This window comes from Podarcis vaucheri, assembly GCF_965113315.1.
Source record: "Podarcis vaucheri genome assembly, chromosome: 3".
NCBI classification, from domain to species: Eukaryota; Metazoa; Chordata; class Lepidosauria; order Squamata; family Lacertidae; genus Podarcis; species Podarcis vaucheri.
Window position 1 is genome coordinate 16,493,655 of NC_138761.1, and position 25,880 is coordinate 16,519,534.

Consider the following 25,880-nt stretch of genomic DNA (forward strand, 5'->3'; position numbering starts at 1 on the left):
GCGGCGGCAGGAGGCCCCATTAGCTAAAGTGGTACCTCAGGTTAAGAACAGTTTCAGGTTAAGAACGGACCTCCAGAACAAATTAAGTTCTTAACCCGAGGTACCACTGTACAAGCAAATGCAGATAAATGCTCAGTAATCAGGTCACTTGGATTACTGTTACTGAACGCTAGCTGCTGGGGATAACAAGTGAGAGAGCGTTGCTGTGTTGATGCCCTGCTTCCCAGAAACATAGAAATATAGAATCGCTGGTGGAGGAAGAGGGCGGCGAAGGGAGCGCACCGCCCCCAGCAGCGCGATCCTGGTGGGGTTCCATCACAGCTGGGCTCCCCCCCCTCCCCGCACTGGGTGTCCCGCCCCCACAGGCGGTGCATCACGCCCCCGGGACGCATGCCAGCCCCGCCTGCGCTGTCCCCGGTGCTGAAGCATGAAGCTCTGCCACCACATAGAATTTTAGAGTTGGAATTGACCCCAGGGGTCATCTAGTCCAACCCCCTGCAATGCAGGAATCTCAGCTTAAGCATCCATGACAGATGGCCATCCAGCCTCTGCTTAAAACCCCCCAAGGAAGAAGAGTCTACAGCCTCCCAAGGGAGACCATTCTACTGCCCTTACTAGCAGAAAAATGTTCCTGGTGTTTAGTCAGAATCTCCTTGCTTGTAACCTGAAGCCACTGGTTCAAGTCCTACCCTCCAGAGCAGGAGAAAACAAGCTTGTTCCCATTCTGGCATCAGGATGGCAACCTTGAAGCCAGAACAGGGCGGTTCTCAAAACTGATTAAACTGGATGCTGTGACTGTCCTAATACACTAATTAAACTATTCGCATTTCAGCTCTCAACAGAACAATCCTGATTTTTATTTTAAAGAAGAATTCAAGTTTCCCAAAGCATTTAATTGTCAACTAGGAAAGAAGATAATTCACTTCTAATTTATACTCTAAATGGAGCAAAACATAAATATAATTAGAGTAAACCGGGTCAGGTTTAAATTGTGCTGCACTTCAAAAACAATTATACCCCAAACACCAAAAAATGCAAAAGACACATCCATTAATGCTCAAGCATGTTCTTAATTGTTGTAGTGAATCTGGCCTTGGAAATAAGAGATCTGCATTGTAATAAGATGAAATGGGTTATTTCCCTTCCCATCCATCATGTTCCTTCGTAAACTGTGTAAAGATCGGAAGATATTCACAGTCATACACTCAGAGGGACCGAACTGGCTCAATTTGTGAGTATACATTTCAACAAGGCATTAATTAAAGTGAAGTGGATGTGGCTTGCTCGGCACATTTCTCCTAAATGCACATCTGCATTTTAAATGCAACCAGTCTCACTCCTCTAGTGCATTTTTTATATTTAACAGTGCAATCCAATGCAATCCTACTCAGAAGTGAGCCTCATTTAGGTAGCTGAAGTGTAGGTGGGTTCCCACGAGGCAAGACACAGTGATAACAGCAAGAACCTTTACTGAACTACATAACTGGGAAACAGAGGCAAAGCAACTACATACATACATTTCTGAAAGCCTGGGCCACTCCCACTCCCAACGTGATTGGTTGTCTACACTGCCAAACTGTGAATCATGACTCAGAGTTCAATGGCCAATGGCAGAGGCCAAAATCTTGAAATGTTTTGTGATTGGACAACATGTATCGAATCAGAACACAGGAGCTCAGAATCCTTAATCCAGACCATGGGTAGGCAAACTAAGGCCCAGGGGCTGGATCTGGCCCAATCGCATTCTAAATCCAGCCTGCGGATGGCCCAGGAATCAGCGTGTTTTTACATGAGTAGAATGTGTCCTTTTATTTAAAATGCATCTCTGGGTTATTTGTGGGGCATAGGAATTCGTTCATTTTTTTCCTCCAAAATATAGTCCAGCCCCCCCATAAGGTCTGAGGGACAGTGGACCAACCCCCTGCTGAAAAGGTTTACTGACCCCTGGTCCGGACTCAAGCTCAGGCAAACACAGACCACTGAATACATAACAGTAGCATTCAGCTTCAGAGTAGATCCATTAAAATTAATGGACCCAAGTTAGCCATGTTTCCATGGCACAATTGGTCACTGAGTCTGGCTGTTAACCAGGGATAGCTGTGGGCAGGATTCCTTCTTTGCAGGCTGGCCCTTGGGGTCCCTTCCAACTCTATAATTCTATGATTCATTCATTTCCGTGGGTCTACTCTGAGTACAACATAACTGAATACTACCCAATGAGTTCAGTACTTCCAAGTAAGAAGGTGTAGCTTAAGACTTGACTCTACTAATCAAGTGATTAAATACATGCTGGAACCTAATGCAGTTAAGCCATGTGGTGACACCATGTGGTATGCAGCTAGATTTTACTCAGAGTATACCTACTGAAATTAAGGAACATGACCTAAGTTCAGAACACTGATTTCAACAGGTCTGCTCTCGGTAAAACGTAGCTGAACACCACCCATAATTTCTCTGCCTCCTGGTCTGGTTTATCAATGTCCTAGTAAACAATGTTTGGTTGGCTATTTTGGAAGTGTTGCTTGCCAGCTAGTTTGCAAAAAATCACTGTGTCTTGCTCCCTCATGTGAAACCTCCACTTAGAAAGGTTTGCCTTTGGCTTTTGCACACAGCTGCTTGCCAGCATCAGCACCCAAGCATGCCATAAACTGGCAAACAGGCCATGAGTGCAGCAGAGCTGGAGAACTCTTCACCATCTTCATCAGAATCAGGGATGAGGAACCTGAGGTATTTCAGATGTTGCTGGACTACAACACCCATAATCCTGGACCACTGGCTATGCTGGCTGGGACTGACGGCAGCTGGGGCCCAATAGGGAGGGCCACAGGTTCCCCATTTCTGCTTGGGGAAGGGCATACTAGGTAAGCATAGCACTGTGCAAATGAAAGTGGCGTACAGAGTCAAACAAATCAGAAATTCCCAAGGGTGCAAAGTTCCCCTGCAGAATCACTGTAGACTGCTACATTGACTTCTAGTAGCTTTGACTGCAGAGACATCACCTTGCCAACAAAGGTCTGTATAGTTAAAGCTATGATTTTCCCAGTAGTGATGTATGGAAGTGAGAGCTGGACCATAAAGAAGGCTGATTGCCGAAGAATTGATGCTTTGGAATTATGAGAGTCCCATGGACAGCAAGAAGATCAAACCTCTCCATTCTTAAGGAAATCAGCCCTGAGTGCTCACCGGAAGGACAGATCCTGAAGCTGAGGCTCCAATACTTTGACCACCTCATGAGAAGAGAAGACTCCCTGGAAAAGTCCCTGATGCTGGGAAAGATGGAGGGCACAAGGAGAAGGGGACTACAGAGGACGAGATGGTTGGACAATGTTCTCGAAGCTACGAACATGAGTTTGACCAAACGGCGGGAGGCAGTGGAAGACAGGAGTGCCTGGCGTGCTCTGATCCATGGGGTCATGAAGAGTCAGACACGACTAAACGACTAAACAACAACAACAAGCTTTGACTGCTGGGAGACTCAAGGCCCCCAAGTTACAGTGCCTTCCATAACTCAAGGTGGCTTGGAGATTTGGTTAGCATCAAAGAACAGGGATGCCACAAACAGATGCGCTAAGCGAGCCGCATAACCCACATTTGTGTGTGTGCACAAAAGGCAAAGCTGGTCAATGAACAATCACTGTTTTACGTAGGATTTATTCATTTTTTACATGTGTTTTTCATGTGAAGTCTCTTTTCACATTGCTGTATTTCACATTTCGGAAGGCAAGCATTTCAGTATATTCTTACTGAACGTTGCACACAAAAAACCAAAAACACTCTGGATATTTTTGTACATTTCACCATTCTGCATCTCCAATGGCTTTGGAAAAAACGTAGTCCTTTCCCCCAAAGCACATCACACCGTCTTTCAAGTAGAACTTCCATCTGTTCTTACTCCGCTGAACCTGGTAAAAAACAAAAAGCAGTATGCTGGGGCCTTTAAATCCCACTAAAATAACAGTTGCTTTCCTTGGTAAGCAATGGGAAATATTGAACAATTAAAAACAATTCATGTACTAAAAGCAGAAGCACTCAGAAATATCTACACTGCACACTTAAAAAGTAGCTTACATGTGGAACAAGCAACATTGCAAGGCAGCGAGCTGTTCAGGATTCCAGACAGCCACACCTTTTTCCAGGGAAACTCCATTCCTTCCCACCCACTAGGCAGCTCCCATATGCAGCTCCCATCAGCTCCAGCCAAGGTGGCTAATGGAAAAGACTGGTGGGATTTGCAGTCCATACCCCTCCCCAAAGCAAATAAAAGTCTTAATTTATTCCTAGGTCCACTTCCCACATTTTTTGGTTTCAGTACATATCTAAGTTATTTTACTTAAGACACAAAGTGTAAATGCATCATACAGGAACTTTCAACAGGGAAACATGATTGGTGCGGCTGCCTGTGGAAAAACTCACTGCATGGCAAACCCAGGTCTGTGTTAGATGTGAAAGAGGGAGGCAGCTACACTTTCCCCAAACATTTAACAGGGCTGAGAGGACTTAAATTGTAAAGGCCCATTTAGCTAGCAAGCATTCTTCACTGTACCTTGTCATACTGGCATACAATTATGTTATCGGTGTCAAATACATCTGGTGTCTCCTGCTCACTGACATCGTCCCCAGAATTTAAAGGATCCTAAAAAGGGAAAAGTTTTGTTTTCCTGATTGGCATTGAACTATGTTTCTTAAACAACAACAAGAACTGGTCAACTCTGTTATGGTAACAGCCTTCCAAGAACACAAAGGGCTGATATAGTGGCCATTCTGGGATGTGCAAGTATATCTGGAATTTTGAGGAAGTGTTATGAGGAACCACCACAAAATACTGCCATAGGACGTGTTTGTTGTAACACAGAGGATGTCTCCATCTCAGTTTCTGCATGTGCAAAACAGGTGGGGCAATCTACAGGGCAGAGCATGACTTTTCATGCAGGAAAAGAATGAAAGGGGGAGAGACATTTTTCATCGGTGCTATCGCCCCAACAGGTGCATTACAATTGCTCATGTCTGCAGTGCAGATCATGTAACTGGATGGCATGCAGGTGAGTATCAAAGACTCAAATTCCAAATCTGGATTGGCATCAAAGTCCACAAGTAACAAAACAAGAATAAAGATGTAATATCTTCCCCATTTTGGTCCTCGAAATTGCTCTCTGATTCCTGCCATTTATCTATTTCATAAAATTAATACACTGCTTGACTGTAAAAAGAAAAAGGAAACTGAAAGCAGTTTACATCATGTGTAGTTTCAGCCTCACCCACAGATGTGAAAAGAAAGTCATTTTCAAGTGAATCGAAAGCTTTACCTCCTCAATTATGTCAACCGAGGGTTCATCCACATCACTACTGCTGCTAAGAGATTGATTGTCTGAGGTACTGTTTTCACCGTCTTCTTCCTCTTCCTCATCCAGGACCTTCAGATCTTCAGCATCAATGATTCCCACAAGTTCCTCATCTTCCCCATATCTTGGGCTTTCTATTTCTGCCTTGGGAGAAACATCACCTGTTCCATCCAGCTGAATTATCTCTTCAATATTATTGGCAATATCCTTCTGGGTCTGCAGATCAGCTTCCATCTGCACGCTAGTCTCTAGCTGGAAGGAAGATGTGCAATACACTGAAGACATGGGAGCATTTCCTCACAAACAAATGCCCACCACACTACTTCTGAAGCCTTGCCCTTCTGTCTATGGGAGAGGCTCACAAGATCAATTCAGACATAAGCATGCTCACAGAAAAGATGCATGACAACTATTATTCATGTCAACTTCCCAAGGTCAAACCTAGGAGCGGGGCTTAGGAGGAATCTAAGAGCCTCCTCCCAGCTTTCAATCATTGAAAATTTACGAAGATAAATCGAAATGAAATGAAACTATTCCACAAGCATACACTCATTTTTAAAAAAAAACCTGCAGAAAGTAGTTAATAATAATAATAATAATAATAATAATAATAATAATAATAATAATAATAATAATAATAATAAATAAAACCAGCAATGGGAATAATTCAGGGTAGTGCTAAGCAGATCACTCCATTAGCACAAGTAGTTCTGCTTATGCGATGGAACAATCTCCCTTCTCTGCCCCACCTCTGCTGTTCCAGAGATTCTCCTGACCCCCACATATACAAGTTGGGGGCATGGGAGGAGTGGGGAATACTCACTGCACTTGTTTAGTCTTTGTTCAGCTTCCACTGGCAGGAACAGCTAATTTAATCCCCCTTAGGGGTGCACACCAGCTCCTTTAAGTACCTCATTCTCAATTTTAAATGGGAAGAATATGGTAAATACCCAAGAGCATGCTTATTTCACAATTCTGCACACATCCTACATTCTGCTACATTTTAAAAATCACATTTGCAAGCAGTTTTGAACTGAAGAAAGATGGAAAGAAATCCTTCAAAAGAAAGTAGGTAACCTGTGGCCCACCAAATGTTGTTAGACTCTGTCCCTGCTTGAAAATGAAAGAATTACCTCTTCAGAAAAGGAGAGGTTGGCTTCATCAGACAGGAGAGTGCTGTCGTCCAACTCGTTGCCCATAATTATCAGCTCAATTATATCATTGGGATCCAGCGGCTGCTCAAGATTGACTGGCAATTCTGACCCATTGGGAGAGCTTCCTGCCGTCGCTTCTGTGGCCACTGTAGGGCAGCGTGCTTCCGATAATTTCAAGTCAAGAACAACTGCATTTGGAAGAGTCTCCAGGGAGCTGGTTGGTTGCTCTCTTACCAGAGCTCCCACTGCAGCTTTCCCATGACTCCCAATAGCCTCCTGCATGGCGGCAGCAGCAGCAGCAGCAGGCAAGGTCTTCTCTTCCATTCCCACTTGCTGAGATACAGCAGGATTCAGGGCCTGCAGGTTTTCACTGGGTGCCTGATGAGAAGAGGCGTTCACCGGCATGGCACCAGCGGCGGCAGGCTGAGCTCCTGAGGGCTGCCGCCCGAGCTGTTGGAATATTTGCTGAACTGGATTCTGGAGGACAGTTGCACCTCCCGGGGCCTGGGTGACCACCACCGGCATGTTGACTTTATACAGCTGCCCTAAAAAAGAGAAACTGAACATTGTGAGTAGGCCTGTCTCCCTCAATGGCCAATCAGAACTGCTTGGGAAGAGAGCCAGAGGTGGGCCAAATTCCTTGGTTTGCCAGTTCTACTGCCATTCAGCTTTTTTCCCTCCCACAAAGTTTCATCCATCAACAGTCAGTTCAACATTGCAGTTAACAGAGTGTTAAACACACGTAAATAATAATAATAATAATAATAATAATAATAATAATAATAATAATAATTCCCCAGCCACTCTGGGCGGCTCCCAATCAAGTGTTAAAAACAGTACAGCGTTACATATTAAAAACTTCCCTGAACAGGGCTGCCTTAAGATGTCTTCTGAATGTCAGGTAATTGTTTATCTCTTTGACATCTGATGGGAGGGCGTTCCACAGGGCGGGCGCCACTACTGAGAAGGCCATCTGTCTGGTTCCCTGTAGCCTCACTTCTCGCAATGAGGGAACCGCCAGAAGGCCCTCGGCGTTGGACCTCAGTGTCCGGGCAGAATGATGGGGGTGGAGATGCTCCTTCAGGTATACAGGACCGAGGCTGTTTAGGGCTTTAAAGGTCAGCACCAACACTTTGAATCGTGCTCGGAAACGTAAACACATACATGGTCCACCTGGGGCCCTCTCCAGATCTTTTTTCTCTTCCTCAATTAAAAACAAACAAACAAAAACCTTACGTTTATATCCTCCCTTTCTTCCATCATGGAACACACATGCCGTTCCCAGATAGTGCTTCATCCAGGCACTAACCAACCAGACCTGCTTAGCTTCAACCAGATAGTGGCTTCATGTGCCTTCAAGCCATAATCTGGGGTTGATCTAGAAGAGCCAGGTAGATGAGAGCTGTTACAGGGATGATGGAGGGCAAACTAATGCCAGTGTACTGGAAGAAGCAAAGATCACCAGTGTCGAAGGAATGATTCTTCAACATCACCTTCGTTGGACTGGTCATGTTGTGCAAATACCTGATTATCATCTTCGAAAGCAACTACTCTATTTTGAACTTAAAAATGGGGAGCGTGGTGCTGGTGGTCAACAAATGAGGTTTAAAGACTCTCTCAAGGCAAATCTTTAAAAATGTAGTATAAACGCTGACAACTGGGAAACCCTGGCCTGTGAGCGCTCCAATTGCAGAACAGCCTTTGCCAAAGGTGTCATGGGCTTTGAAGATGCTCAAACTCAGGACAAAAGGGAGAGACGTGCTAAGAGGAAGGAACGCTTGGCAAATCCTCACCGTGATCAACTCCCGCCGGGAAACCTATGCCCCCACTATGGAAGGATGTATGAATCCTGAATTGGCCTCCACAGTCACTTATGGACTCACTGTTAAGACCATGTTTATGGAAGACAATCTTACTCGACTACGAGTGATAGAAGAAGAAGAAGAAGAAGAAGAAGAAGAAGAAGAAGAAGAAGAAGAAGAAGGGAGGGTGGAGCAAGCTTGTTTCCTCTTGCTCCAGAAGGAAGAACCTGAACCAATGGATTCAAGTTATAAGAAAAGGGATTCCAACTAAACCTCAGGAATAACTTTCTGACAATAAGAGCTGTTTGACAGTGGAACACTCCCTTGGAAGGTGGAGGACTCTCCTTCCTTAGAAGTTCTTAAACAGAAGTTGGATGGCCATCTGTCATGGATGATTTAGTTGAGGTTCCTGCCTTCCAACTCTACAATTCTATGATCTACGATTCCATGAGTCTAGGATCAGCTTTCATTGTGCAAACCTGTATTTCTTGGGATGCAACTGAATCCCACCCAAAAACAGCAGCAGCCTGGAAGCACCGGGCAACAGTCCTGTTGTTATTTTGTGGTGCAGTCTTTACCCTTAAAGCTTATCAACAGCCAACTTCCACATTGCAAAATCCTCGCAGTCTTCCTCGCACACTTATTCAAACCCTGCCAAGTGTATCAACCATGTTCCAAGCCTGCACCTGCTCTGCTTACCAGAAGCCGTCTGCAGAGTCACGCCAGCGGGTATTTGGATGGGATAGGCGAAGCCCGAAGGCAGGGTGAAGATTGTACCGGCAGACCTGGAGCTGCCCTGAAGTGAAAGGAAGCCCATCAGGAAAATTCAGTTAGATTTTGCAGATCGCAGCCCATGTTCTGTTCCAGTATCTCTAAAACATCCCTGCCTCCCCATAATGGATCACTTGAACATGGCTGAGGGTCTTGATGGACCACTCAGGGATTTTCCTGCCTGCTGTAGCAATTGCAAAGTGCTCCGCAATACTGTAGCAACTAGCTGTTTAGTGCTTCATACTGGAGAATTTGTGGAATGTCACATTGTTATCTGGGCACTCTAATCTTGGTCACTTTGAAAAATAAAGCTCTACATTAGTGTATAAGAATTCCAGGGTCCTTTGAAGGACAGATCCTTGCATCAGCCTTTCCTGTCCCAGTGCCCTCCAGATCTTGCCTTGGCCAACTCTCCTCCTGAAGTTCACAGCAGCCAAGATTTTCAGTTTGTTCAATCTGCCAGCTCATCATATGTTGCCTGGTTTTCATCTGGCAACAGTCAGTTGTTTCTGTAGCCCTGAAACACTTCCCCAGTTCCCCCTTGAAGCTACAGCAGATGCAGAACAAGTCTAGACAGGGCTTGGCAGCTTGGGGTGCCTCCCAAGTGCTTTGCTAAATAGTAGTAGCAGTAGCAGTAAATTTTATTATTTTATTATTTATATTCTGCCCATCTGGATGGGTTGCCCCAGATACCCTGGGCAGCAACCAACACATATAAATGCATAATAAAACATCAAACATTAAAAACCTCCCCATATAGGGCTGCCTTCAGATGTCTTCTAAAAGCAGTATGTCCCCTTGACATCTAATGGGAGGACATTCCACAAGGGAGGGAACCACTGCTGAGAAGGTCCTCTGCCTGGTTCCCTGTAACTTCACTTCTCATAGTGAGGGAACTGCCAGAAGACCCTTGGAGGAGGACCTCAGTGTCCGGCCTGAGCAATGGGGGTGGAGACACTCCTTCAGGTATACTGGGCAGAGGCCATTTAGGGCTGTAAAGGTCAAAGTGTAAAGCACTTTGAATTGTGCTTGAAAATGCACCGGGAAACAATGTAGGTCTTTCAAGACCGATGTTATAGGGTCCTGGTAGCCGCTCCCAGTCACCAGTCTAGCTGCTGCATTCTGGATTAGTTGTAGTTTCTGGGTCACCTTCAAAGGCAGCCCCACACATAGTGCATTGCAGTAGTCCAAGCGAGAGATAACTAGAGCATGCACCACTCTGGCAAGACAGTGTGCGGGTAGGTAGGGTCTCAGCCTGCGTACCAGATGGAGCTGGTAAACAGCTGCCCTGGACACAGATTTGACCTGTGCCTCCATGGACAGCTGTGAGTCCAAAATGACTCCCAGGCTGCGCACCTGATCCTTCTGGGGCACAGTTGCCCCGTTCAGGACCAGGGAGTCCTCCACACCTGTCCGTCACCGTACTTCTGTCTTGTTGGGATTCAACCTTAAAACGTTAGCTGCCATCCACCTCCAGACACACACCCAGGGCATGTTGCAGGAAGGTAGTGTAGAAATGATCCCACTGTAGAAAGTTGGGTTTTACATTTGTTGCTCTTCCCACTTTTGCCTCTGGTGCTAGCGTTTGGCCTTGGGAAAGTTGTCCAAAATGCAGCCCTTGGGCTGTAAGAAGTTGCCCACTCTGCTACTGCCAATTATCCTCCTGAGTGCGTTATTAGAGGGCAGATTGTATCCAGACTTGCACATCTGTGACTGGAAGGCTCCATCCATTCACATGGAGAGACAGGATCTAGAAGGGGTGCTCTGGTTTTCTCCTAACTCCTCTTTGTTTTGCAGCAACAAGCACCACCTCCCAGGCTGTCCCCCACAACCCTATGGGACAGTTTTTCCAAGGGGCTGCAGGGGGGGACAAAATTGACGAAAATCACTGCCTGCTGTCTTCCTCTAGCACCGGCGGGAGTCTGTGATGTGCAAGCCTGGACCCAATCCATCGTACAGACAAGCCTAGCAAAAGCATCAATTCAATACATAAATGGCAAGTTGCTTTCAGATGCTTTTAGGAGACAAGCTATTAAATTAATACAATAAATGAAATAAGGGAAACCAATCTCAAATGTACCAAGAGAAGGCCGCGTCTACAATTGGGTTTAAGATGGCAGACAAAAGTAGCGTAATGGTCGTCGTCCCCATCCCCAATCGATACGAAACTCTTTAAAAACGGACTGGGCATCTCTATAATTACCAGTGTTTGCAATATGAATGCTTATTGCTTGATTACAATTGGCATTTTGCAAGGCTATTTATCATCACCAAAGATTGTTGAACTGGGAAACGTTGATACTGATACAGAATTTAAGGTTTTTGCCTTTGAGGGGATAAGAAAAATCACAAGGCAATGCTAAGTCTACATACAAGTTCGGCCGCCACCGCTGCTGATGTAGCAAACTGTTGAATTCCTCTGCCGGCAGCAGCACCTAAAGGAATATCGTTTAAATAACAAATGTCACAAGGGCTTCATGTAAAGTTTTGAATTCTCCTGCACAGTGATTCCTCCCACTGCATATGCATCACCATTAAGCCTGACAAAAAATCAGCAGAGGCGAGAGGCTGGCGTCAGGGGGCGTTCCCAGAGAACCGCTTTCTTAAGCATCCATCACAATTTGTTTGCAGGGAGATTAGGCAATGCTGGCTATTTAATGAGCATTCCTTCTGATTTGTCTGCAGGGAGGTGATATGATGTTGCACCAAAGCAGATTATCACCCCACACTTTCCAGCACATTCCCCCCTCACTTTCCTTCTTGCAAAAAGTCCAACCTTTTGGAGAAGTGAGCTTGTTGTGCAAGACTTCCCAATCCACGACATTTGCCCAAATGGAAAACTGGCTTGTACGTGATTGAATCCCACCCGAAAATAGCAACAGTCATGAAGCACCCTTGGTGTTACAATAAGGCCGCAAGTCTTCTCTTTGTTTAATCTGTCATCAAGCCAGCACCACACTTTGACTTGTGACTGCAATTCATTCAGAGCGCTCCTACGCCTCTCAGTTTGTACGTAAATCCCACTCTCTTCAAAGGGGCTTACTCCCAGGGGAAAAGGTAAAGGACTCCCGGACAGCTAAGTCCAGTCAAAGGTGACTATGGGGTGCGGGGCTCATCTCGCGTTCAGGCCAAGGGAGTTGGTGTTTGTTCACAGACAGCTTTCTGGGTCATGTGGCCAGCAGGACTAAACCACTTCTGGTGCAACGGGACACTGTGACGGAAACTAGGGCGCATGGAAACACTTTACCTTCCCACCGCAGCAGTATCTATTTATCTACTTGCACTGGGATGCTTTCAAACTGCTAGGTTGGCAGAAGCTGGGACAAAGCAATGGGAACTCACCCTGTCATGGGGATTCGAACCACCGACTTTCTGATCCGCAAGCCCAAGAGGCTCAGTGTTCAGACTCAGTGGTGTAGGACTGTGGCCTGTGCCTGGCAATGTATTATTGCCGAGCAGGTATCCATTACTAAAAGTGGAAACTGCAGCTCCTATCATATCTGACCAACAGCCACGCTGGGGCCAATGAGAGTTGGAATCAAGCCAAATATGGAGGGCACCATGTTGGCTCTGCCTAGCCTAACCCAGCCTTTTCTACTGAGGGGCAGCCCTTCTCTGCCATCACATACAACCATCACATACAAGGATTGAACAAGGGGTTTTCTGCAAGCCAGGTGTACGCTTCCCCAATCAGCTACCCACAGCCACCACTGTGCAGTATCTGCAGAAAATGACCGTTCATCAACCTGTTGTCGTCTGCAGGGCTTGGTGGAAGTTGGGAGGCAGGTGCAAGGTGAACTGGGGAGGAAGGTGGCTGTGGCGGAAGAAGCTTTCCGTCGCTTTAGACTGCATCACTTTCGTTTCCCAGCGCTGCAAGAAAAGGAGGTTTGAATAATAAAACCAGACACATATAAAGGTGAAAAGATCTCATTTAAACCAGCTGATTTTTCCACTCCCCGTCAGGATCTAACATAACTCGTTGGCATTTATATATTGTTGAGTTTGGCCTCCTCTGTCACTGTGGGTGGGCCTATCACTATGGCTATGCTAAAATAATTACCTGGTGCGTGATAATTGTTCATTAATGAATAATTGCAGGGTGAAACCAAGGAACAGCAAAGAGCTGAGTTTTCCATGGAAGTCATCTGAATAACTGGGGTATGGCCTTAAGACTTTGTGTTAGCTGCTTTTAGGGGATCTGGTGCAGGATCGGTGATTAAGCTACCTGCTTTGGGGGGTGTTTTTGCTTCTACTATGCTCTGCTGGTATATCTGTGAACAAACCAATATTATAGAAATACAGAGAGATTCCGGTGTGCATGCTCCCTCTCAAATCTGTAGGAAACTAAACATCATTGCACTATCCCTGGACTCTATTCAAGAAAGTGGGGAGCAGCTAAGATTATAATAACCATCCTCTGTGCTATTTTTCTAGAAATAGATGTGCCAGAACTCACCATGAACACACCTCCCTTGTTCTCTTAGAAAGGCAATTGGTGCCCACCTGAGAGGTGCTGAAACTGAGTTCTGGCAAGTTTCAGCTGGAAAAAAAAGTCCTGACCATCCCCGTTTGGAGGTATGCAAGAACCAGAAGCATGATCTTTGTGAGGAAATCGCAAGACAGAGCACAAGAGCATAAACTCAGCTCAGAGTGTACTTCAGAACCCAATAACCGGAATTTTGATTTTTAGGGATAGTTCCACATCCCATCATTAACTAAAAAATGAAGATAGATATGGCTCCCTTTCACCCCTGTGACACAGACAGGTGCTGTCAACTCTAAATAGGAACTAAACAGGTAATCAGTGGCAAGCAGTGGTAGAATAGTAATGAGGAGCTGAAGAGTTTTGAGGATCTCAACAGCTTGCTCACTAATTTGGCCTTATTTAGTGAATTTCTCTTTTATTTATTTGGCACTATTGACATATAGCGGTCCAGGAGATCTTATTATCATCCCTGCTGTGAAATAAGAGCTGGGGCTTTGTCCCTGCCCCACCCTCCACTGCACCACTGGTGTCAAAGGAAAGTGTTTGGGCATTTCTGCAGAAAACAGGAATACAAGCTACTCAGACCAGACTAGGAATGGGAGGAGAGGGAAACTGCAAACCAGAGCCATTCAACTCACCCGCTTCAGCTCTTTCAGGACCTGCTCATCGACCCCTTCTTCCGCAAAGACATCCTGGACAACTTCAATCACATCGTCGATAACCGATTTGTAGAATTTAGGCTGTGCGGCACACGAATCACAGAGGGGGGAAGAGTTAAAAGGAGGCTCCCTGTCTCTGTGTGCTGCAGTTCCATGAGAGAACCTAGGAAGATGCTGCCTTGCACCACGTCAGACCACTGACATATATCTAACCCAATGATGTCTACACTGGCCGGCAGCAGCAGCAGCTCTCAGGGATTTCAGACGGGGTGCTCCCAAACCTGCCTGGAGATTCTGGAGAATGAAATTGAGCCCTACTTTATACGAACCAGGTGTTCCGCCACTGAGCTTCACCCCTTCTGTGATACTAAAGAAGTTGCCTTGGATGCAGAACTGAGGAATCTCCCATTTTCCCTTTCAAAACATTCACAGGTCTGGCCACCGTGGCTGCAAAGAAGGGTTTAAACATGGCTGGTGAAGTCTCAGGAGTCCTAGGTATATCTCAATAAGATCAGCAGCACTCAGGGTGCTAAAGGAGGGGGGGAGTGGTCTTGCACCCGGGTCCTGCTTGCCAATTTCTTCCCGGGGAATCTGGCTGGACACTGTGATCCAGCAAGCTCTTCCTGTGTTCTTAAAGGAGCCCTCTCCACTTCTATGCATGCATGGCCCACTGTGCCCAATAGTGTTTCACTTTCCAGATAAGTGTACACGGGACTGCAGACTCAATTCAATTTCTGCCCTGTCCGTTCCAAAGCAGTTGGCGCAGGTAAACACAGTTCTTTTCCTTTGGCCGTGCAAAATGCCCACTTACATTAAAGTCACCCCACACCTGGGGTATGGGGTGTATTGGTGTGAGGGGAGCGGGACTACCTCTGGGGTAGTTTGTCCACCTTTGGTCCCTAATTATTATTATTATTATTATTATTATTATTATTATTATTACTACTACTACAGTGGTACCTCGGGGTAAGAACTTACGGTAATTCATTCTGGAGGTCTGTTCTTAACCTGAAACTGTTCTTAACCTGAGGTACCACTTTAGCTAATGGGGCCTCCCACTGCCGCCGTGCCAGTGTCACGCGATTTCTGTTCTCATTCTGAAGCAAAGATCTTAACCCGAGGTACTATTTCTGGCTTAGCAGAGTCTGTAACCTGAAGCATTTGTAACCCAAGGTAAAGGTAAAGGGACCCCTGACCATTAGGTCCAGTTGTGGCTGACTCTGGGGTTGCGGTGCTCATCTCGCTTTATTGGCCGAGGGAGCCGGCGTACAGCTTCCGGGTCATGTGCCAGCATGACTAAGCCGCTTCTGGCGAACCAGAGCAGTATACGGAAACACCGTTTACCTTCCTGCCAGAGTGGTACCTATTTATCTACTTGCACTTCCTGCTTTTGAACTGCTAGGTTGGCAGGAGCTGGGACCATAGAATCATAGAATCATAGAGTTGGAAGAGACCACAAGGGCCATCGAGTCCAACCCCCTGCCAAGCAGGAAACACCATCAGAGCACTCCTGACATATGGTTGTCAAGCCTCTGCTTAAAGACCTCTAAAGAAGGAGACTCCACCACACTCCTTGGCAGCAAATTCCACTGTCGAACAGCTCTTACTGTCAGGAAGTTCTTCCTAATGTTTAGGTGGAATCTTCTTTCTTGTAGTTTGGATCCATTGCTCCGTGTCCGCTTCTCTGGAGCAGCAGAAAACAACCTTTCTCCCTCCTCTATGTGACATCCTTTTATATATTTGAACATGGCTATCATATCACCCCTTAACCTCCTCTTCTGCAGGCTAAACATGCCCAGCTCCCTTAGCCGTTCCTCATAAGGCATCGTTTCCAGGCCTTTGACCATTTTGGTTGCCCTCCTCTGGACACGTTCCAGTTTGTCAGTGTCCCTCTTGAATTGTGGTGCCCAGAACTGGACACAGTACTCCAGGTGTGGTCTGACCAGAGCAGAATACAGTGGCACTATTACTTCCCTTGATCTAGATGCTATACTCCTATTGATGCAGCCCAGAATTGCATTGGCTTTTTTAGCTGCCGCGTCACACTGTTGGCTCATGTCAAGTTTGTGGTCAACCAAGACTCCTAGATCCTTTTCACATGTACTGCTCTCAAGCCAGGTGTCACCCATCTTGTATTTGTGCCTCTCATTTTTTTTGCCCAAGTGCAATACTTTACATTTCTCCCTGTTAAAATTCATCTTGTTTGTTTTTGCCCAGTTCTCTAATCTGTCAAGGTCGTTTTGAAGTGTGATCCTGTCCTCTGGGGTGTTAGCCACCCCTCCCAGTTTGGTGTCATCTGCAAATTTGATCAGGATGCCCTTGAGTCCATCATCCAAGTCGTTGATAAAGATGTTGAATAAGACCGGGCCCAAGACAGAACCCTGTGGCACCCCACTAGTCACTCTTCTCCAGGATGAAGAGGAACCATTGATGAGCACCCTTTGGGTTCGGTCAGTCAGCCAGTTACAAATCCACTGAGTGGTAGCATAGTCAAGACCGCATTTTACCAGCTTCTTTACAAGAATATCATGGGGCACCTTGTCAAATGCCTTGCTGAAATCAAGGTAGGCTACATCCACTGCGTTCCCTTCATCTACCAGGCTTGTAATTCTGTCAAAAAACGAGATCAGGTTAGTCTGACATGACTTATTTTTCAGAAATCCATGCTGACTATTGGTGATCACAGCATTCCTTTCTAGGTGCTCACAGACTGTTTGCTTAATGATCTGCTCCAGAATCTTCCCTGCTATTGATGTCAGACTGACTGGGCGGTAATTATTTGGGTCCTCTCTTTTCCCCTTTTTGAAAATAGGGACAACATTTGCCCTCCTCCAGTCTGCCGGGACTTCGCCTGTTCTCCAGGAATTCTCAAAGATGACTGCCAGTGGTTCTGAGATCACATCTGCCAGTTCTTTTAATACTCTTGGATGCAGTTCATCTGGCCCTGGAGACTTGAATACATCTAAACTAGCCAAATATTCTTGTACTATCTCCTTAGTTATTCTGGGCTGTGTTTCCTTTGCTGAATCATTTGCTCCAAATTCTTCAGGTCGGGCATTGTTTTCTTTATCGGAGAAGACTGAGGCAAAGAAGGCATTGAGTAGTTCAGCCCTTTCTGTGTCCCCTGTTTGCATTTCACCATCTTCTCCTCTGAGTGACCCCCCAGTTTCTTTGTTCTTCCTTTTGCTACGAACATACCCATAAAAGCCTTTTTTGTTGCTTTTAACCTCTCTAGCAAGCCTGAGTTCATTCTGTGCTTTAGCTTTTCTGACTTTGTGTCTACACGTGCTGGCTATTTGTTTGAATTCCTCTTTGGTGGTTTCCCCCCTTTTCCATTTTTTGTACACATCCTTTTTTAATCTTAATTAACCGAGCAACGGGAGCTCACCCCATTGCGGGGATTCAAACCACTAACCTTCTGATCAGCAAGTCCTAGGCTCTGTGGTTTAACCCACAGCGCCACCTGCATCCCAGGTACCACTGTATTATTATTGGTCTCAAACCCTCAGCAAGTTAGGGAGTTTCCCTACATGTGAAGACAGGCTCCAGAGGATTGAGCGAACAAGACCGGTAGTGGATCCAATGGTCAAGAAGGTGGTTTTTGCATGTGCTGTCGAAGGAAATGAGGGGCCAATGGGGCTCGCCAGCCTGGAAAGGTAGACCATCCAGGAGAAGGAAAACTCTGGTCCTAAACGTCCGCTGCCTTGTGGCTATACCCAGTGGCGTAGCGTGGGGGTGCAGGGGGGGCCGGCCACACCGGGCGCAACATCTGGGGGTTAGGGTTAGGGGGCGCAAATCCACGGGTTAGGGGGCGCAAATTACTTGCCTTGCCCCGGGTGCTGACAACCCACGCTACGCCACTGGCTATACCCATTCATTAGAAAGGCTTCGGGAGTAAACCTCAAAGAACAAGCTGTACCCTCTGCCCTGCATGACATCTTGAGGGAGAAGAAGAGGCTAAGCAGTGAACCCAACACAAATCTAGAGTCCCTAAGATGGCTGGATAGTGCTTTGTACTTGTCCTCCTGGCAACTCCTGCAGCCAAGCTGGTGCAACACATCTTCCTCTGCTTTCCTTTGGACCACATCAGCAAGGCCAAGAGGAGGGTCTTGTTGTCTGGGAAGCCCAGGACTTCCATACTTCTCCTGGTATGTCCCACGGAGGACCTTACGGTCTTCAAACAAAAACATCTTGGAGGTCCCTGGCCACAGGGAGGTTAGGCTGGCCTCAACTAGAGCCAGGGCTTTTTTGGCTGTGGCCCCCATCTGGTGGAACGCTCTGTCACAAGAGACTAGGGCCCTGCGGGACTTGACATCTTTCCGCAGGGCCTGCAAGACAGAGCTATTCCACCAGGCCTTTGGCCAAGCCACAGTCTGCCCCCCTCCTTTGGTAAACCTCACAGAATTCTAGCCCAATGGTTGCCATTAATTTGATATTAACTGATTTTATAATGAATTAATTTTAGAATGCTGTATTATTTTATTGTTGTTAGCCGCTCTGAGCCCAGCTTCGGCTGGGGAGGGCGGGATATAAATAAAATTTTGTTGTTGTTATTATTATTATATACACACCGCCCAGGCTTGCACCCTAGGGAGGTCACTTTGGTGCTGCTAATGGAGCAGTTTGACTTCACCCCCAGAGGCGCACTCCATTGTCTCTCAAGCCATACAAATGCCATAACCCCACACCTGTTCAGCACAGAAGCAAAACAACCCAGGGGGGAGTGAAGGGGACATAAGTTTCTCTCCAGACCCCCATGCATTCACAATAAGTCATGGTGTGGCTTGGTGTGACGTGCAAAGCAGGCTATTAATTTCACATTTTGCCACATTTCCCAGCAAATAAATGTCTTTGCAACATTAAGCTTGTTTTCCTCACTTCTTTTTCTTCTTTTTTTTTTAATGCTTTAAATGTAAAGCTTCTGAAACTTCCCCAGAATACATGCAAACTTGTGTTATCGTCATTTCTAAAATTTCAAGACTTTCAAACTAGGTCAGATTTACCCCGAAAATACATGACATTAATTTCAGCACAGGCTTAGTTTAGTGCTGTTAGGCACACGCCCACAAAACATTTATTCTAATAACAGAAGCTTTGCGAGTAATCTCCCGATCTTGAGTTTTAAGATAAGCACATTCACAATTTGGGTAGCATCGACAAATTTAAAACCCGGCACAAAGTTAACACCAAAAATAAATAAATGTCTGAAGCGTGACAGCCCCTCGAATCAAATGTTCCATGTGGGTTTTGTTCAAACAGCAGGTTTATAAGTTTGCTCTTCTAAAATATCCGTGCTCTGGAGTAGCTCAGGACATCATGGCAGTCATGAACGGAGGCTGAACTGTTCAACAGACAGTGGAATGTGCTACCTCCCTTCTTGGCGATTCTGAATTCTGCACTGCGGGGGGTTGGACTGGATGACCCTTGAGGTCCCTAGAATGGCCTGCTAGATTAGACCAGTGGCCCATCTAGTCTAACATCCTGTCCTCACAGTGACCAGTCAGGTGATTCTGGGAAACCTGCCAGAAGCCGCTAAGCACAAAAGCATTTTCCCCTGCAGTTCCCAGCAACTAGTAGAATAAAAAATTGTAGAGTTGGGAGGGATCTCCAGGGGTCATCTAGTCCAGCCCCCTGCAATGCAGGGATTCTGCTCACAGCCAACCCTAAGTGGGCTCGGACCACCAACCACTGACCCATTGCACAAATGCATTACTGCCTCCACAGAGCACAGCCTCTCCTCCATGAATTTGCCCAATCCTCTTTCAAGCTGGCAGCCATCACTGCCTCTTGTGGAAGTGAGTTCCAAAGTTTAACTATGTCCTGTGTGGGGAGGAAAACTTTTCCTTTTATCCGTCCTGAATCTTCCAACGCTCAGCTTTGTTTGATGCCTGTGAGTTTTAGTGTTATGAGAGGGGGAGACCACCTTTTCTCTTGTCCACTTTATCTGGAAACAGTGGCTCATGTTCTCCTGTCCCCTTTATAAAGATCTGAGGGATGAGATCATCACCCCGCTCTTACTTACCATCCCAGGCTGCCCATCTGCGGCCACATTGTTCTTACTTTTATCAGATCAAAATGATCAGACATGGAAGACACAAGATCTACCCACCAGGGAAGAATGGCAGATGAAGCTGATGGACTACATGGAATTGGCGGAAATGACTGGCAGAATCCGAGACCAGGGAGAAGAGTCGGTGGAAGAAGACTGGAAAAGGTTTAAAGTATATTTACAAAAATATTGCAAAATTAATGAATGTTAGAAGGATGCTGGAATGAAGGTATATGGTTTTAGCGGAATTGTAATAAAGAATTAAGTAAAAACTGATTGATAATGGGCCAAAATGAAAAAATTTAAGGTTAGACCGTTAAGATAAACTATAGAACAAAAATTGAGAAAGATGGAAAGAATTTGCTGAAATAGTTAATTGAACTAGAATACAAAAAAGGGAGGTGTGAGGAGGCTGATGAAACAAGTAAATGAAAGGTAAAGATATGGAACATTGGATGTGTGTTTTAGTGTTTTTGTTTCTTTTTGCTGTTTTGTTGTTTTTTATGTTTTTCTTTTTATGTATTGTAAGGTATGTTCTGTTAATTTTTTTGTTTTTCTTTTTTCTATTTTTTGTAATTTTTAAATTTCTAATAAATATCATTAAAAAAACAACAACAAAATGATCAGACAACAGCAATGGTTTATCGAGGGTGCAATGAGATTAAGGGCCACTATTTGAACGATAATCTTGGTCATCTGATTTTCCTTTTTACCCACTGTTGTCTTTTTAATTGTATATATTGCTTGTTTTATGTTGCTACGGCCATTGGCTAATGTGAATAAAGTTTATCTATCTCTTGTCCACTTTCTCTGTGCCGTGCATAATTTCACTAACTGCTATCACGGAAATCAGCCCTGAGTGCTCACTGGAAGGACAGATCCTGAAGCTGAGGCTCCAATACTTTGGCCACCTCATGAGAAGAGAAGACTCCCTGGAAAAGACCCTGATGTTGGGAATGATGGAGGGCACAAGGAGAAGGGGACGACAGAGGATGAGATGGTTGGACAGTGTTCTCGAAGCTACCAGCATGAGTTTGCCCAAACTGCGGGAGGCAGTGGAAGACAGAAGTGCCTGGCGTGCTCTGGTCCATGGGGTCACGAAGAGTCGGACACGACTAAACGATTAAACAACAACAACAACAAAAATGTTCCAGGGCTTTGGAAGGAGAGGTAGCTGCAGGCTACCTCCATTAGCAACATTTGGGGGAGGGCGAGGGATTCGCCCCACGATGTAAAATATAGACCAAAAGTGTAAACCTGCTGGGTTGGCCGAACCTTCCAACCAATCCAGCATTCCTGTTTCCCAAAATGCTTTTGGGAATCACTGAAGCAGGAGCTGAAAACTACAGCCCTGCCCTGGCTGCCTTTCCCATTCCCCACCACCGGTGCATATGGAGGTTTAAAGGTAGACTGCCTCTAAACTTGGAAGCTTCACTGCAGTAGCCTGGCTTTAAAGTGCACCAAGAGACCATTATTAGCCTGACTAGTTCTTCCTAGCCATCCCTTTCAAAGCGATGTAAATCAAGGCAGTGGTGGTCTTCACCTGCAACCACATACAACTAACCTTGCCCTATACTAACATGATGGGTTAAACCAGAGAGCCTAGGGCTTGCTGATCAGAAGGTTGGCGGTTCGAATCCCCGCAACAGGGTGAGCTCCCATTGCTCGGTCCCTGCTCCTGCCAACCTAGCAGTTTGAAAGCACGTCAAAGTGCAAGTAGATAAATAGGTGAGGGAAGGTAAACGGTGTTTCCATGCGCTGCTCTGGTTCACCAGAAGTGGCTTAGTCATGCTGGTCACGTGGCGCTGTACGCCGGCTCCCTCGGCCAATAAAGCGAGATGAGCGCCGCCACAACCCCAGAGTCGGTCACGACTGGACCTAATGGTCAGGGGTCCCTTTACCTTTATACTAACATAACACAACAGAAAGGTGATATATAGCAGCTCTCCAACACGGGGTGCTTTGATGCCAATCTCTTGGGGTTCGGTTCAGTTAGATGCCAAGAGGACTGGGGGTGCGTCTTTAAAAGAAAAATGTACTTTTTCTGCTCCCCCAATTGAGCGGTTCTTTTAAGTACCACCCAGAGCCTCTTAATGGGTCTGTTCCAGGGAAGGAATTTGGGGGGACCCCTCTGCAAAAGGACACACACAGCTCCAAACACAGCCAGGCGCAATAGAATCCTAAGAGGGAAGGGGGGGTGTTTGCAAGCCGGCTAAGCCCAGGGTCTAAACGTGCCTGGGCGCTTCCCTGAGCCAAGCTGCGCTTCTCCCCCCTATTCCCAGCCCCCCACCCCCAGCTTTTCGCCCTCACCACGGGGTTGCCATGAGCCATCTCTCCTCGCCCTCTCGCACCTCGGCGGCCACCGCCTAACGCCCGATCGCGCGCGCCCCCTGTCGGTTCCCGAGCCAACTGCCGAGCATCCGGCCCCTTTCGACCCTCCGCCGGCTGCCGGCGCTCCGGGAGGGAGGTGTCAATCAGCGGGGAGGCTTCGGTGGAGATGAACGGTCGGTGGGGTGGGAGAGGGCTGGACCTAGAAACTTTCTATTTTTAAAATAAAATGTTTATTGAGTTTTGCATGCATGTGACCACAAAACGTGTGTTCGTGGCATTTTTAAAAAAATTGGGGGGGCAGGGTTTTTTAAAGGGGGAATTAAAGGAAAATAACCAAAGGCGTGTGATTATAATTTGCATTCATCTCTGGAATACCTTTAACACCGGTGCATTCCCCTCATACCTCTGTGCATAGAGTTGGAAAGGGAAAGATAAAGGGACCCCTGACCATTAGGTCCAGTCGTGACCGACTCTGGGGTTGTGGCGCTCATCTCGCTTTATTGTCCAAGGGAGCCGGCGTACAGCTTCCAGTTCATGTGGCCAGCATTACTAAGACGCTTCTGGAGAACCAGAGCAGCACACGGAAACACCGTTTACCTTCCCGCCGGAGCGGTACCTATTTATCTACTTGCACTTTGACGTGCTTTTGAACTGCTAGGTTGGCAGGAGCAGGGACCAAGCAACAGGAGCTCACACCGTCGCAGGGATTCGAACCACCGACCTTCTGATCGGCAAGCCCTAGGCTCTGTGGTTTAACCCACAGTGCCACCCGCATCCCGCATAGAGTTGGAAGGGAACCCCAATTGTGGAATCTCAATGAAAGCATCCATGGCAGAACTTTCTTGTTCAGTGTCCCATCCTCAGCTGTGGGACTTTGAGAGCACGTGAGGGGCTGCCAGGGCTCGGCGGCGTCTTTTGGTGGCGCCTGACCCAGCTTGGTCAGTAGAGCCTGAGACTCTTCATCTCAGGGTTGTGGGTTCAAGTCCCATGTTGAACAAAAGATGCATGCGGGGGGTGGGCTAGATGACCCGGGGGTCACTTCTAGATCTAGAATTCTATAATTCTGTGACAGCCTTTAATAACAATAACAGTAATAATAATAATAATTTATTATTTATACCCCACCCATCTGGCTGGGTTTCCCCAGCCTCTCTGGGTGGCTCCCAACAGAATAATAATAATAATAATAATAATAATAATGCAATAAAAGATCAGACATTAAAAGCATCCCTAGTAATCCACTAGCCATACCACCAGGCACCAACCAGGTAATGACTCCTGAGGAGACCACATTTGGGCATTGTCTGGGGACTCCAACTGGGGAACAAAAATCCAGGAGGCTCTCCATTGGTGGCCTGGTGGCAAAGAAGAAGCCCAGCTGCCAAGGCAGAATTATTATTATTTATTAAATTTGTATACTTCCCTATCCCCGCAGGTCTCAGGGCGGTTCACAGGATAAAATCACAATATACATGTATGCTACAACAGCAGCAAGAATACTTATCGCAAAGTATTGGAAGTTACAAGAACTACGCACCTTGGAAGAGTGGCAGGTGAAGGTGATGGACTATATGGGACTGGCGGAGATGACTGGCAGAATCCGAGACCAGGGAAGAGAGACAGCGGAAGAAGACTGGAAGAAATTTAAGGACTATCTTAGGAAACATTGTAAAATCACTGAATGTTAGAATGACGTTGGTTTAGAAATTATGTGGTTTCTAGCTGTAATGATTAAGTAAAAAGAAAAGAAAGGCTAAAAAATTTAAATGGATAATAAGGAAGAGGATTTGCTGAATTAAAATTTGGGAATTGGAATACAGAAAGGTGAGGTATGAGGAAGTCGGGGAAGTAAGTTACAAGAAAAGAAGGGATTGAAATTATACTTGTTTTTTGTGTTGTTGTTGTTTTGTCTGTTTGTATTAATGATATCTTCCCCAGACAAATGCTGAGGGAAAGACATTCAACCGGGCCAGCATAAAAGCCCTACGTTGGGCTGGGATTATTAATTTAGTAACGTAATTGACTCTGCTATCTAAGATATTTAAATCATAGAATATGGGGGAGCAAATTTTATTTACAGCTGCCATAATATTTTGTCTCTCCACATCCTTTAGTCTAGCTAGGATATTATGGAAAATGTATTGCTCATTAGAATTATACATTATATATTTATATAATTTGTGAAACTTCAATAAAAATCTTTTTAAAAAAAGATTTTAAAAAAATAAAAAAATCACAATATACAAACACAAAACATACAATCAAAATAAAACAAAAACAGCCCAACAATCCTTCCCCCCAACACTTTTTAACAGGGCATTGGATGTCGATCAACCAAAGGCCTTGTTAAAGAGGAATGTTTTCGCCGGGCACCTAAAGGTGTATAGGGAAGGCGCCAGGCAGGCCTCTCTAGGGAGAGCATTCCACAAATGGGGAGCCATTGCAGAAAAGGCCTGCTCTCCTCTTGCTATCCTCCAGGCCTCTCTTGGAGGAGATGCACAAAGAAGGGCCTCAGAAGATGATCTCAGGGTCTGGGTAGGTTCATATGGAAAGAGGCGGTCCTTGAAGACGAGGAGGAAATAAAAAGTCAACGAGAGCAGGAATGAGGCCCCATTGAGACAGGGACACACAGGGCGTGGCAGGAGAGGAAATCTGAGGCAACTGTGGGAGGAACTGACCATCCCTGGGAGTTACTCCTGAAGAGACCAGACTGGGAAATAGGATGCTTGTGCACTGGGAAGAAAGAGCTGTGCTGAAGCACCCCCCAGGAAGGAGAAGTTTGTTGAAGGACCTGGTATTGGGAGGAATCTGGGCCTGAGGTAAAAGCGGATATTGTGAGGCAGCTGTTCTGGAATAACACCTGGTGTACAGATCAGTTGTGAGCTGGTGTCTTTGGCAACCCCTCTGCCACGTGGCCTGGAGAAGGCATGGAACACGCCTCCTTGGACATCCCTTGCCCAGGGATGCAACACACAGCACTAATGCAGACGAATCTTAGAGTCAAGCTCCAGGAAAGCTTTATTGGGAGGGAGAAATATAGCTCAGAACTGCCTACAATAATTGGCAACAGCTCTCCAGGATTTAAGAAAGGGGTCTCTCCTTCCTGGAAATGCCAGGGCCTGAACATCTGCATGCAAGGCACTCTGCCCCTGGAGTGACAGCCCTTCCCCAAATGCGTTTCCTGCACCTTCCGCATAAAATGCTCTCGGTCTGGCTTAGCAAGCCATATAAAAACAATATAATTAGTCAATAAAAAGCAGCCAACAACAGGCAGATAAAACCAAGTCAC

The 25,880-nt window shown here is 46.1% G+C and overlaps 1 protein-coding gene across 1 annotated transcript; it reads right to left on the bottom strand.

Moving 5' to 3' along the window:
- Window positions 1–3,638: 3,638 nt before the first annotated feature.
- On the bottom strand, window positions 3,639–22,700 carry GTF2A1L (general transcription factor IIA subunit 1 like). The gene is made up of 9 exons (XM_082217734.1): window positions 22,571–22,700; window positions 14,191–14,292; window positions 12,813–12,936; window positions 11,440–11,501; window positions 8,995–9,091; window positions 6,473–7,038; window positions 5,304–5,591; window positions 4,544–4,633; window positions 3,639–3,902 (listed from the first exon to the last, which is right to left on the bottom strand). Exons 1-9 carry the CDS (start codon window positions 22,589–22,591, stop codon window positions 3,795–3,797), a joined length of 1,458 nt encoding a protein of 485 aa, XP_082073860.1. The 5' UTR covers window positions 22,592–22,700; the 3' UTR covers window positions 3,639–3,794.
- Window positions 22,701–25,880: the final 3,180 nt, after the last annotated feature.

Bases quoted from the DNA above. Each gene is read 5' to 3' on its own strand.
- GTF2A1L (XM_082217734.1), bottom strand. From the start codon at position 22,591: ATGGCTCATGGCAACCCCGTG. The intron at 5,592-6,472 runs GTAATTCTTTCA...TCTTCCTTCCAG, and splicing joins ACCTCTCCTTTTCTGAAGAG to CTAGAGACTAGCGTGCAGAT. The intron at 4,634-5,303 runs GTAAAGCTTTCG...TTCCCTTTTTAG, and splicing joins CGGTTGACATAATTGAGGAG to GATCCTTTAAATTCTGGGGA.